Consider the following 13,743-nt stretch of genomic DNA (forward strand, 5'->3'; position numbering starts at 1 on the left):
TTCTGGTCTGACTCGCCTGAGTGTCAGTCTGTTTGTACTTTCATGCCACCTCCCTGTCACTCATGGCCATGACAAACAATGCCAGCAATGGAGTTGGCAAGAGTACAAACCATTCTGGGACCAGGCTATCCCATGGTTACAATTGTGATCAACTAGACCACACCTAATCTATGTTGCTATTTCTTACAGTCCTGAGAAGAACAAAATGCTGGGAGGAATCAGGTTGTCAGACTAGTCTGAGTTAAGGTCACAATAACCTTCTGTATTTTGCACATGTCATTATGATAATAGGCTGAATCTACTGCACACCCAAAGCTGATTTGTGAAGGTGCTGCAGACAAAAGGCAAAACTGGAGAAACAGGAAAAAGTCTCTGCACACTTCCAGTGCCATTATGAAAATAAATATAACTTTGAAGTCTTCCATGTTGCCCTATAAAGCATCATACATTTGGCCTACATCTGACTAGATTGTGTTATGTCAAATATAAGAGTTTCGGACAATATATCTGATTAAAATGTTATATTGGGTTACTTAGACACTACCAGACACAACAAAAGTTACATAATGAGATAGACAGGCAATTTCATTGGCTGTAGCGTGGCCACTACCCATTCTTTAGTTGTTGGTAACCTCAGTTATGGAATGAAATCACCTATCCATGTACCAGGAACGGATTTGATTGGGTGTGTTATTTATTAATGACTCATGGGCGGGAATTAAGCGTTTGGCCTTTTGATTGATGTCTACTGGCCGCCTGAATGGCTCATTGACCTATAAAATAAGGGATTGCTAAAACGGGGGCGCGTCAGGTAGGTCGCAGTTGCAAAGCCTAATGTGCGTGGTTTACTAAATTGTAGCCTATTTGTGCAACTATCTTAAGTAACCAATTTATGTCGTGCAATAATATTACAACACATGTTTTCTCGTCTACAAATGTGTCTGCAAAATGTTCTATAAAACATACATAGGCTTACAGAATCAACGTGTATAACATATGTGGGAAATATCTTGCTAAAGATCTTGGGTAATGATCAACTCACCAATATTAACGCATGCATTGATATAGTAGCAAATTCGCTTTGAACAATTGTTATGTTTGAAAAGATTTTGATGACTGAAGTTTCGTAAACAAAAGTTTTCTAGAAATTGCTTTGCACGATCATATGGCACCCTCTGCTGGGGGCTTGAATCTTTGCATGTCGATTGAATTACTTTATTAATTGTCTTTGTCTATGACACGTTGCAAATGTCAATATCCGAGAAACTCTATTTGCATTGCTTTACAACTACTTTGAATGCCGGCAACAACTTTTGTGTTCAGATATTTATTTATGATTTTGTCAAAAATAAACAATGAATCAAGACATTAAGCCTATCCCTGTCTACCTGACTGTTGCCTCTGCTGTTTTGATTGGCCTAGTACAGTACAAATATGGATGCTAACCACTGCTTTATGTAGCCTAATAGAGACAGTTTATCATGGAGGACTCCACAGAATTCATTCTCCAGGATCAAGGCTCCAGGATGGTCCATAGCAGTAAGGACAACCCCATCCTGACAGTTGCTACTGGGGCTTTGCTCGCTGGCCTCTACGGAATGTGGACTATGTTTGCCCTTCCTGGCTTCCGCAAAGTTCCAAGAAGACTCAAGGTACATCTCATTCACATGAATGTGCTCAGGAAGGGCAGTGAAATCAATAAACAGTAATGCTCTTAAGAATGCTTAGCTGCTTGTCTTGGAATGCTCCATGTGTGTTTCATGGTGCCTTCAAATTAAGAAAGGGGTGTATGTGGTAAGTCAAATATTTTTAGAAGAACAATTTGGTAAGTCATATTTGTTGGTTGTTTTTTTCAAATTACGCCATGATGCAGTGTTTTTGATTAATGGATCCTGTGCTACTCTCTTCACCATCAGTTCATCATCATCATCAGACAAGAGCACTTTATCGTCAGGCACAGTTGATCACGAATTGGGGTAATACCAACCAAGGAATTCAGGGCCATAAAGAATGGAAGATAGATTGGATCGCCACGTTTACAACCCTTTGTATGAATGTCTTGGCTGGGTCTTGTTTTGGTCTTGGCTGGGTCATTGATGTCTCATCTTGTATGTGCAAGGCCCTTTGCAAGGCTTTTTCCACCTATGCAGCTGAATTGATGACATTAGGCAGGCTCCATTCAATCCCTTTGCTTTTTTTTTTTTTTACAGTAGTGCTTTATTAGTCTACAACTGTAAAACCCCAAGGGATAAGTATGTCCTACCTAGAACCAATTAAGGTGATATACAATTCAGTGGCGTCTCCCACATACCCCGTCCCCTAGCCTGAGTCCCAGTCTGTTTGTGCTACATGCCAACTTCTTGTCAATCGATGTCATGTTTGGCTGGACAATGACCAATGGAGTTAGAAAAAATACAAACAGTTCTGGGACCAGGCTAACCGTCTCCCATATTATTGACTGGCAATATTATTTTCATACAGGTGCCTTACCTGCCCTCGAGTAAAGCTCAGATCGTAAACGTCATGCAGCTGCTGGAGGGACGCAGAGGCCAACTAGTTGATCTGGGATCAGGAGACGGGAGACTGGTGAGTTGGCTCTGGTGAAATAAAACTCTCTGCTATGAACAATAGAGGCTGTGTTCCAAATAGCACCCTCTCCCCTATATTCTGTACTTCTTAGAGGACTGTATAGGGAATAAGAAGCCATTTGGGACACATACCGTGTCTGACACTTACATTTCTCTCTGTTCTAGCAAGGGATCTTGTGTGGCGAGGACAACAAGCAACAGACAAATTATAGTGAAGTCACTCTTTTGCTGCAGTGAAGTTATAGGTAGTTGTATGACTCAACTTTCCTCTACCTTCTTGTCTTAGGTGTTTGCTGCCTACTCTGTTGGCCTCCAGTGTACTGGATTTGAGATCAACTCCATGTTGCTGGCATATGCTAGAGTGAAGGCACGCTGGACAGGAGTACCACCCAGCCAGGCAAACTTTGTCAACAAGGACTTCTGGAAGGTACAGTATAGTTCTTTAACATTGTGTTTATTAGACACATACTCTTTACTAAATGTGTTTTCTCTCGTTTGACAGACTGATTTGTCAAACTACAACAACGTGACTGTATTCCTAGCCCCAGGATTGGTAAGCGTTCTATCCATGCTAGGCCTCCGCACAGCAAGAACAATTCCTGCTCTTATAATACGATTATTTCTACAATTAGATTTTGAATAACTAAATTATGTTCAAACAGTCTTAACTCAGAAATGATTGGGTGTGCTGGATCATTTGACAAGAGAGTGTTGATCTGATTGGTTGATGACTAAAACCAGCCTCTCTGATTGGTCCTCAGATGGAGGTGCTGTGTGAGAAGCTTCTGAGGGAGCTTCCTGATGACGCGTGTGTCGTCGCCTGCCGCTTCCCCTTCCCCCAGTGGCCCCACCGAGCCTCGCAGGGCGACGGCCTCGACCAGGCCTGGGCCTATGACATCAGCACTGTACGCTCAGCCCTGGGCCAGGCATGACCCTATGACCTTATACTGTGCATCGATGACTGGATTAATCCTAATGTCATTCACTGGTTCACACCAAACCCAATATATGCTAATTATCACCCCAAATCAAACCCAGTATCGCCAACTGCTTCTGTCTTTGTGTACATTTTCTTTTTTGATTTATTCAAAATTCAATAGGCACTCGCACATCTGAACTATCTTTGTTGCAGGTGCATGGTAACAGTTGAACAAGATGAGAAAAAAGAAGAAACCCGCACACTGCTCTTGATAGTATCACTGCTCTTGATAGTATCACTGCTCTTGATAGTATCACTGCTCTTGATAGTATCACTGCTCTTGATAGTATCACTGCTCTTGATAGTATCACTGCTCTTGATAGTATCACTGCTCTTGATAGTATCACTGCTCTTGATAGTATCACTGCTCTTCAATAAGCTCTACATATCGGCCTCATGGCCTTCCTCAGAGCATTTGTGAGTTAAAAAAATGTTTTTACACCCTTATGTAGACATAGCTCCACCCACATCCGTTCAATGCATCGAATGGGATTGGAGTTGAGGGAAAATTCTTAGAATATTTATGTTATATTTATTGTTATATTTTGTAATGCTTACTTAAGTGTCAACATAAAACATATTAAACGGGTGTTGTTGGAAGTAGACTAAAGTGCAGCGTGGTCAGCTACATTTTCCTTTTGTTGTAAAATGTCGCCAACAAAACAACAACCGTGAAGCTTATAGGGCTAACTGCCACAAACAAAGTTAACTACTCACACTGAAGGAGGGGAAAAGGGCTACCTAAGTTTGATTCCCAATCAGAGACAACGATAGACAGCTGTCCCTGATTGAGAACCATACCCGGCCAAAACATAGAAATAAAGAAACAGAACACAAAACATAGAATTCCCACCCCAAATCACACCCTGACCTAACCAAACAGAGAAATAAAACGTCTCTCTAAGGTCAGGGCGTAACAACACGTCTGTCAAACCACAATGAGGACATCACCCATCAAGCAAGTTTTCATAAATCATTGGTTACAGCGCAAGAAAAACATCAGAGTAATTTGAAATGGTGGCATTAATTCATGTTCACATTTACAACATAACGTATAAAGGCATTTCATCATTAAGACCTTTAGGAAATAATGTCTGGAGGGTGAAAATCCCAAAACAATTGTCTTTTGCTCAGAGTGTTATTTATATCGCCTCCCATGTCTGATATCTTAACTTTCTCTATGCCACAAATTCTAAAGGTAGAAATGTTATGTTTTTGGTCTTTAAAATGTACTGTGAGTAGATAATACCTGTCGTTTCTCCTGATTGAACTATTGCGTTCACTAATTGTCTGTTTGAGAGAAGCAGAGGTTTAACCTACAGAACACAGCCCACATGGACATTTAATAATGTAAATAACATGGGTGGTGGAGCACGTAATAATGTCATTTATTTGGAACCGTTTTCTTGTGTGTGTGTGTGGCAGAAATACTCACACTCCATCATATTGTTGCACTGTGCACAACCTCTGCATTTATAGTTACCATTCGGTAGAGGGCGTTAAAGAGCCCGGCTCATTTTCTTTTGTGGCTGGCAGTTGGCATGGACCAATTTCTCGCGTAAATTGCTACCTCCTATATACAATAAATCGTGGATTCTTAAATTCAGCTGGCAGAGCTGGGTCCGATGATAAAACATGCCAGTGTTTCCTGACATCATCTCCCACTTTGCGCGAGTTCAAAGTATATGTGGAGGTGAACATTACAGAGTGTTATTTAGCTTTAGTGGGTCTTTTTTTTGTAGCAGTTCATCTTGTGTTTTCACTAATTCCAAATTAAGAGCTTCATCCACACATTGTAATACTAGCAAGAGCAGTTTGTTGATTTATTGAACAATATATGAAGCGTGAGGTGTGTGCCAAGCTTCATTGGTCAAATGTAAAGGAAGGGAATTATAAACATGTCCTTACACTGTAATTAAACCAGAGCATTTGAAGTAATTATGTAAATTAGTCTTTCCCACTGTGGTGTGAAAGTAAGGTTGCAAACTGTGAGAGAAATTAATACAATTCTATTTTCTGGATGATGTTGACAATGTTTTTTATTCCCAGGTGGGTTATTGTCTTATAAAATGTCCATTCTGTAGGATCTAGTCATTTCCACTTCCACTGAGTTACAGGAGGCTACTATGGAAAAAGCTAGAAGAGCATTAGTTATCCAAGCTGATCACTGTACTGGCCAGTGTGCATTGATATAGAGTTTAGAGCAGGACATACAGTAGAGAGCCCAGCATTTGTCTGACTTCATATCATATCATCTCCACTCTAACTAAAAAGGCACGTTAATTGTATTGTCTTTCCACATGACAAGCAGGTAGGAGAGAGCAGAGGAACAGTAGTAGACCAGTGAGGGAAGCACGGGCAAATTCTTAAGCCAACTCCTGTTGTTTAGATGTGGAGGGGGTGGGGGCTTTGCACGTCCCACGTGCATGTCTCCCCCTTAGTCAGCAGACAGAAGCAGTCACACAGGAGGTGGGAAGGTTTGTGCATCCCAAATGGCACCCTATTTCTTAAATAGTGTATTACTTTTTACCAGGGCCCATCGGTATCATGTCAAAAGTAGTGTGCTATGTAGGGAAATCAAGGTGGCACACAGTCTCCACTGGGAGCCTGGGTCAATGTGATCATAACCCACAGATCTAAAGCCTGCAGAGGGCTCTGCTGTACACCACAGAGTACCCATGGCTGTGCCCAGGAACTATGGTAATCTGCTATGACATACTGGCAGATCGTTAAAAAGGTATTCCAACCTGGAGGACTGTAAAATAACCACCTGATGGTGCTAGAACCTCAAATTAAAATCAGAGTGGCAGAAAACCATAGTTGTCTTAATTTACACTCACAATTTTGTAGCATTTCTATGCGCTGTAGCAATGTATATGATTTTACAACACATACATACCCTCTACAACCACTGTGATTATTATCATTACTTGACCCTGCAGGTCATCTATGAACGTTTGACGATCTTGGCCATGTACTGTTATAATCTCAACCCGGCACAGCCAGAAGAGGACTGGCCACCCCTCAGAGCCTGGTTCCTTTCTGGGTTTCTTCCTAGGTTCCTGCCTTTCTAGGGTGTTTTTCCTAGCCCCCATGCTTCTACATGGGGCAGCAGGTAGCCTTGTGGTTAGAGTGTTGGGCCAGTAACAGAAAGGTTGCTAGATCGAATCCCCAAGCTGACAAGGTAAATACATATCTGTCGTTCTGCCCCTGAACACTGTTCCTAGGCGGTCATTGTAAATAAGAATTTGTTCTTAATTGTCTTGCCTAGTTAAAAAAAAAAAAAAAAACTTCTACATTGCTTACTGTTTGGGGTTTTAGGCTGGGTTTCTGTTATAGCACTTGTGACATCGGCTGATGTAAAAAGGGCTTTATAAATACATTTGATTGATTGCTTGATTAATACTGTACATACAGAACACACGATTTAACCATTTGGTTTTCATCACTGATTTACCCAACCATCAGATTTGATTAGTTGTTATCAAGATTTTGCTTGTGCTTGATATAAGTCTGGTATGTGACACTGTCCCACACCTTGACACTGAGTATATGGTGTTGATGATGATGTAATGGTAATAATGATGATGATGATTCATATTTAGCATTGCAAGATTGGGTAAATATTTTCCATTTTATCCAAGCCCTTTTCTTTATCGTAAGCATATAAACACCAGTCATTGACATGCCAGTCCTGACTGTGAGGGAGCTCTACCGGACCTCTAGAGTGACGTCGTAGAGCCAGCCAGACAAAGGGCGGGGCCTACGATACCATTCTGGCTAGTCAATGAGACCAGGCTGCATATAAACCCAAGCACTCTTGACTGCATTCAGAGTACGAGCAACGAAGTCATCACCTCGCTATGGAATTACTGAGGAATATCTCTCAACAGCCGACGAATAGCAACAGGATGTACGAGCCCAACCAACCCGGGTCCTGTGAACTGCGGAGAAAGAGAACTGAGGACCACGGTCATGCACCTGCAGAGATGTCGAAGATTATCACGGATCCTGCCACCGGGAAATGTTACTGCCGTGGGAAAGTTCTGGGAAAGGTAGCCATCAGTGAATTACAACAACGCAAATTACGCAAAGACAATATGGTTCTTTATGTGTCTACTTTGGGAATAGTACACTGTTATTCCAAAGCATGCACACTTGAAAGGAACCTGGTAAATATGCTTATCAATATGATTGTGTTATTTTCTTTTCAGGGAGGTTTCGCCAAGTGCTATGAGATGACCGACCTGTCCACGAGTAAAGTTTATGCAGCGAAAATTATTCCCCACACGCGCGTCTCCAAACCGCACCAACGGGAAAAGGTAAGAGCGCGCACCACTATTCATCATGTATTATAATGTCTATATAGATTGAAACTGAATGTCCAGGACTTTTGGATAATTCATGAATTAATTGCTTTTAATAATCACTATGATGTATCTTCTCCATAGATTGACAGGGAAATCGAGCTACACAGAGTTCTCCACCATAAACACATCGTGCACTTTTACCATCATTTCGAGGATAAAGATAACATCTACATCCTCCTAGAATACTGCAGTAGAAGAGTGAGTGTTAACTGCTACACTTGAATACTAAGCCTTTATTACTGAACTGAACTGAGAAATTCCTGCATACAGTAGCAGCACCTCCAAAGTACAGCCCTCACAGGGCAGCAGACAAAAAATGGGGAAACAAAAAATGATTTGTTCTTATTTTCCATAGACTGCCTTGACTGATCTAATATTTATTCCCATGTTATCTTTGTACAGTCTTTGGCACATATCCTGAAGGCACGCAAAGTGCTCACAGAGCCGGAAGTGCGATACTACCTCCGTCAGATCGTCTCAGGGCTGAAGTACCTGCATGAACAAGAGATCCTACACAGAGACCTCAAACTTGGTAAGCATCTATGGCAACAGACACAATAGAAGCCAGAGTCGTTATCATTCAATCGGCTTTGCCAAGCACAATGCAGAGGGATTCAAACCTGCAACCTTCACCTGTCAATCTGTAAACCAACCACTTTATGTTATTGATGACTCAGTAAATGGTACAATATTTGTAATCTTCTTCTCCCCTCCTAGGTAACTTCTTTGTGAGTGAGACGATGGAGCTGAAGGTGGGAGACTTTGGGCTGGCTGCCAAGCTAGAGCCTGCTGGGAACAGGAGGAAGACCATCTGTGGGACACCCAACTACCTGTCCCCTGAGGTGCTCAACAAGCAGGGCCACGGCTGTGAGTCAGACGTCTGGGCCCTGGGTTGTGTCATGTGAGTACATTCTATTTTATTTCAAGTTTTTTGTCAATAGACGGCTCTGTGAAATTCCATTCCATATGTAAATGTTATGACAACCAGTCACCAACTAAGTCTCCCCCTCCGTTCTCCAGGTACACCATGCTCCTGGGCAGACCCCCGTTCGAGACCACCAATCTGAAGGAGACGTACAGGTGTATCCGGGAGGCGCGTTACTCCCTGCCCTCCTCCCTGTCGCCCCAGGCCAAACAGCTCATCTCCAGCCTCCTGGCCAAGACCCCGGAGGACAGACCTCACCTGGACCACATACTGCGCCACGACTTCTTCTCACAGGTGAGTTAGCTAGCCCTCCCTCAGCCTCTCTCTCTTGCTCTCTCTGTACCATATGGAGCATGAGACTGCAAATCTAATTTTGTTTTAACATTCTGTTTCCTACTTGATATGATTATTTGTCTATCTGCACTTTTTCATTCTCCTAACATCTCTCTCTCCCTCCTTCCAGGGTTTTGTGCCAGAGCGTCTTCCTGCTAGTTGCTGCCACTCCGCTCCAGAGTTCCACGTCTCCAGCCCTGCCAAGAGCTTCTTCAAGAAGGCTGCAGCTGCCCTCTTCGGCGGGAAGAGAGACAAGGTCAAATACTACGAGACTCTGAGTGAGTATATCAATTATTCTCCTCATAAGACCGTCTTAGCCAATGTCGCCAATTATTAAACCAGTTAACATTTGTTTACCTTATAAAATGATTATATAATGTTGCTAATTACCAAGTGATGATTAAAGCTGTGGTGTCGTAAATCCACTGATGTATCATGAGTGTTTTTGGCAGATTTCCTATCTAATCACACGTCTGGTATGAATGAGAGGCTGCAGGTTGAGGCCATCCAGAATATTTTCTGACTGTGTGTTGTCTCTGGTAGATAAACTCACCAAAGAGGAAGAGGAGATCTACAAGCTTCGACATGACCTGAAGAAGACGGTTATCAGCCAGCAGCAGCAGAACAAACAGATGACTGAGGTGAGAAGCTCATCACTCTCTATTTGACCATGATAGTCATGATGAAATAAAATATAAAGTCAACACAGACTACTGTAATGCACAGCGTTAGGGGAGTAGTGAAAAGTCAGATTATGGAAAAGCAATTGTATGAGGAAATACTAAATCATGATAAAGGAAAGTGTGAGGCCATGTTATTTAACCCCTCCCTCTTTCTCCTCACCTCAGGATGGAAGGCCACCGTCACCATCTGCTGGGAGACCTGTCGCCCTGGCAACAGAGGGTCTGCCCCCGACGACGCGAGACACCATCCGGCTTATTGTTAGGGGCAGTCTGGGTAGCTGCAGCAGCAGTAGTGAATGTCTTGAGGACAGCACCACTGGCAGTGTGGCTGAGACAATCACCAGCGTTCTCAGAGGATGCCTGGAAAACATGCCCAAAGGTGAGCCTAATGCACTTATAATCCTGGAGATGAGACATGATTTTGTTGAAATAAGGCAGGTACAGTGTAATTATACTGTAATACTTACTACCATGTAAAGAAATGATTCCAACACCAATGTAACTTAATATAATAAAGTGGGACTCCCTTTGTTATTGCATATGGTTGAATTGTGTTTTAATCACAACTACCTTTCTGTCTCTAGCGGATGACATCCCCAAAGGGACAGAGTGCAGTAACCTGCAGTGGGTCACTAAGTGGGTGGACTACTCCAACAAGTATGGCTTTGGCTACCAGCTCTCAGACCACATAGTGGGTGTTCTGTTCAACAACGGGACACACATGAGCCTCCTCGCAGACAAGAAGTGCGTACTCTGTTCTCTTTATCACACAACACATCACTCATACCTTAGTTGGAGATTGTTTAGGCTCTATGGGTTTTTACATTCAGCTGTCAGATTGAACATCAAAATGTTTGATGGGCGTAAATAAACAGAAGTTGCCGGCTTCAGATGTAAAAGTCAACCAAAAGTAAGCGACAGAGAAGGTCTTTGCTGTCATACTGATAAATACATCTGTTTGGCATGCATCTTGTCCTTCAGAAACACGCAAGTGTTTATTTTGGTTGCTAACTCTCTTTTCCCTCTGTCTCTTCTTTCTGTCTGTAGGACTGTCCACTACTATGCTGAGTTGGGTCAGTGCTCTGTGTTCTCCACATCTGACGTGCCTGAGCACTTCGTAGGTCAGGTGACCGTCCTCAAGTACTTCGCCCACTACATGGAAGAGAACCTGATGGATGTAAGTCTAGCCTCTAGCCTCTCCTCTCATCCTCTATTCCTCTTTTCCTTTCCTGTTGATCCTATCTTTGACAATCTCTCTATTCTATCTATCCTCTCAGTCATTTCTTCCCACTGTTACCATTTCCCCCAAAAATCCTCTTTCCTGTCTTTACTCCTGGTGTTTCACTCCACTCTCCTTTCCTGTCCTTCACTCCACTCTCCTTTCCTGTCCTTCCTCCCGGTCCTTCACTCCACTCTCCTTTCCTGTCCTTCACTCCACTCTCCTTTCCTGTCCTTCACTCCACTCTCATTTCCTGTCCTTCCTCCTGGTCCTTCACTCCACTCTCCTTTCCTGTCCTTCCTCCCGGTCCTTCACTCCACTCTCCTTTCCTGTCCTTCACTCCACTCCCCTTTCCTGTCCTTCACTCCACTCCCCTTTCCTGTCCTTCCTCCCTGTTCTTCACTCCACTCTCCTTCACTCCACTCCCCTTTCCTGTCCTTCCTCCCGGTCCTTCACTCCACTCTCCTTTCCAGCCCCCCTCTCCTTTCATGTACTTCATCCCTGTCCTTCACTCCACTCTCCTTTCCAGCCCCCCTCTCCTTTCCTGTACTGCTCTCTCCCTCTGTCGTCTTTTCTCTCCTCCTCCTCCTAGTCTTCTCTCAGTCTAATGATTAAACCTGTTCCTGTGTTTGCTGTGTAGGGTGGAGACCTAGTGAGCCAGCCAGACACGCACATGCCCAGACTCTACTTGCTGCAGTGGCTCAAGTCTGACCGTGCCCTCATGATGCTCTTCAACGACGGCACGTTTCAGGTAAACACACACATCATCACAGCCAAAATAGACATTATGCAAAATAAACACAGTGCAGCTATGGTAAATCCACAGAACACTTCATGTAAATGCATAACACATACATCAGCTAAATATTCAAATCAGTTATTGTCTTCTATCGTCTCATAGATATATTTTCAGATAAGAACCCAAATGTACTTATTCCACATTTCAGGCACACTGTTCATCAGTTTCCCAGGGGGGTTAAATATGAGACATCTACATTGATGTTGGTATTATGCTATTTGTTGTATTTTCAGTACTTTATTAAAACATATATCTTTCTCTAACAGGTCAACTTCTACCACGACCACACCAAGATCATCCTGTGCACCCAGAGGGAGGAGTACATGCTGACATACATCAACGAGGAGCGTGTGTCCTCCACCTTCAGACTGAGCTCCCTGCTCACCTCCGGCTGCCCCGCAGACCTGCGCCAACGCATGGAGTACTCACTCAACATGCTGCTGCAGCGCTGCAACTGAACCAGGAAGCAGCACCACGCGGGGAACCGTTTATACAGCCGGACAGACTTCAACATGCTACTGCAGCACTGAACCAGGAAGCAGCGGCAGGTGGTGGGACAGTGAATGGGGTCGGACCTGTGTAAAGCAATGGACTACTGATTGGTAACCTTTGCAGAGTTGCAGCTGAATCTGGATGGAGAGGCTCTGGAAAGGACAGTGTATTGAGCACAATGACTTTGAACAATAAAGGGCTGATGTGTATGTTGATAATCGGAGGATAAGATGACTGGATGTTATGTTATGATGAGGGGATGGAGGTACGAATGTGAAAACCATCTGTTTTTGAGGAAGAGTGTGGAAGTGAAGAGGACAGTAACACTGGGCTGGAACCAGATAAAACTGTTATGTTATTATTATTTTTCTAATGAAAGTAGAACCATAAGGGCTGATGGAGGCTTCAAACTCGATCCTGGGGAAGTGCTGTGTACATTACAGTCCTGTAGTGTAGGGTTTCCCAAACTCGGTCCTGGGGCCTCCCCTGGGGCCACATTTAGTTTTTTTTGTCCTAGCACTACACAGCTCATTCAAATAACCAATTCATCATCAAGCTTTGCTTATTTGAATCAGCTGTGTAATGCTAGGGCAAAAAAAACTAAATGTGGCCCCAGGGGAGGCCCCAGGACCGAGTTTGGGAAACCCTACACTACAGGACTGTAATGTACACAGCACTTCTGCAGAGGGAGGGGAGGCTGTGTGTGGGGAGAAACACTAGCTAACTTCAAACTGTGATTCATTCTCTGAGGACAGATGGACATGGCTGTTTTACTGTGAAGGAGGGGGAGAATGATGTTGATCATACAAGAAGAGCCATTTCACTGTTAGACATTGGTAAAAAAAATAACTTATTGTGTACAAAAGTGAAGTATTTAATAAATATACAACTTTTTCAAAAAATATGTTCTGTGATATGACTGAGTTATTGGGGTTTGCACATATCAAATGGTCTGTCTTTATTTCAAGCGTTTATGGTTGAATTGTGTTTTAAAGATTGCTATGAAATGGTTGCTATACTTAGAGATAGAATGAACTATCTGTCTTAGTGAAACTCTCCTCAGGTGTAAAACATTTCCCAGGTGTTTTGATTAAGTACTTTGAAATACTGACAGAATGAATTCCACAAAGCCTCAGGCAATACATTATACTTTAAACTCACTTGCATTTACATTCCTACAGTTACATTTTTACTAGTATCCCATGTCAGCAGTTTCTAGTGCACATGTCAGGGAACAGAGGAGGGAAACTTGAGGGATGTAAGGGAGACGTGAGGGTCTGTTAAAGCACTTTGGTGAATTGAGGAAGCTTGACGATGATTCAGAGTGCAGCATTGGTCACATTGACATTGACACA

General features: G+C 43.0%; 2 protein-coding genes across 6 annotated transcripts; both read left to right on the forward strand.

Moving 5' to 3' along the window:
* Positions 1-594: 594 nt before the first annotated feature.
* Positions 595-5,588, forward strand: si:dkey-190g11.3 (adenine nucleotide translocase lysine N-methyltransferase). 5 transcript variants are annotated; one of them, XM_090190873.1, is made up of 7 exons: positions 613-811; positions 1,462-1,652; positions 2,482-2,586; positions 2,875-3,015; positions 3,091-3,141; positions 3,350-3,493; positions 3,721-5,588. In XM_090190873.1, the coding sequence occupies exons 2-7, from the start codon at positions 1,482-1,484 to the stop codon at positions 3,736-3,738; spliced, it is 630 nt and encodes a 209-aa protein (XP_090046999.1). In that variant the 5' UTR covers positions 613-811; positions 1,462-1,481; the 3' UTR covers positions 3,739-5,588. The 5 variants fall into 5 exon arrangements, with proteins under 5 accessions (XP_090047000.1, XP_090046999.1, XP_090047001.1 ...); XM_090190875.1 differs by having other exon boundaries at positions 701-811; positions 1,512-1,652; XM_090190874.1 differs by lacking the exon at positions 3,721-5,588 and having other exon boundaries at positions 595-811; positions 1,512-1,652; positions 3,350-3,618.
* Positions 5,589-7,349: 1,761 nt separating this feature from the next.
* On the forward strand, positions 7,350-13,290 carry plk2b (polo-like kinase 2b (Drosophila)). Its single transcript, XM_036936029.2, has 13 exons — positions 7,350-7,622; positions 7,782-7,889; positions 8,019-8,135; positions 8,340-8,469; positions 8,655-8,838; positions 8,958-9,156; positions 9,326-9,473; positions 9,739-9,836; positions 10,044-10,257; positions 10,463-10,622; positions 10,926-11,055; positions 11,738-11,848; positions 12,163-13,290. Exons 1-13 carry the CDS (start codon positions 7,431-7,433, stop codon positions 12,352-12,354), a joined length of 1,983 nt encoding a protein of 660 aa, XP_036791924.1. The 5' UTR covers positions 7,350-7,430; the 3' UTR covers positions 12,355-13,290.
* Positions 13,291-13,743: the final 453 nt, after the last annotated feature.

Source organism: Oncorhynchus mykiss, chromosome 11 (genome assembly GCF_057628025.1).
Source record: "Oncorhynchus mykiss isolate SJ-2025 chromosome 11, ASM5762802v1, whole genome shotgun sequence".
NCBI classification, from domain to species: domain Eukaryota; kingdom Metazoa; phylum Chordata; class Actinopteri; order Salmoniformes; family Salmonidae; genus Oncorhynchus; species Oncorhynchus mykiss.

Bases quoted from the DNA above. Each gene is read 5' to 3' on its own strand.
- si:dkey-190g11.3 (XM_090190871.1), top strand. From the start codon at position 1,482: ATGGAGGACTCCACAGAATTCATTCTCCAGGATCAAGGCTCCAGGATG. The intron at 1,653-2,481 runs GTACATCTCATT...ATTTTCATACAG, and splicing joins AAGTTCCAAGAAGACTCAAG to GTGCCTTACCTGCCCTCGAG. The intron at 3,142-3,349 runs GTAAGCGTTCTA...ATTGGTCCTCAG, and splicing joins TATTCCTAGCCCCAGGATTG to ATGGAGGTGCTGTGTGAGAA.
- plk2b (XM_036936029.2), top strand. From the start codon at position 7,431: ATGGAATTACTGAGGAATATCTCTCAACAGCCGACGAATAGCAACAGG. The intron at 9,157-9,325 runs GTGAGTTAGCTA...CCCTCCTTCCAG, and splicing joins GCCACGACTTCTTCTCACAG to GGTTTTGTGCCAGAGCGTCT. The intron at 10,258-10,462 runs GTGAGCCTAATG...TTCTGTCTCTAG, and splicing joins CCTGGAAAACATGCCCAAAG to CGGATGACATCCCCAAAGGG.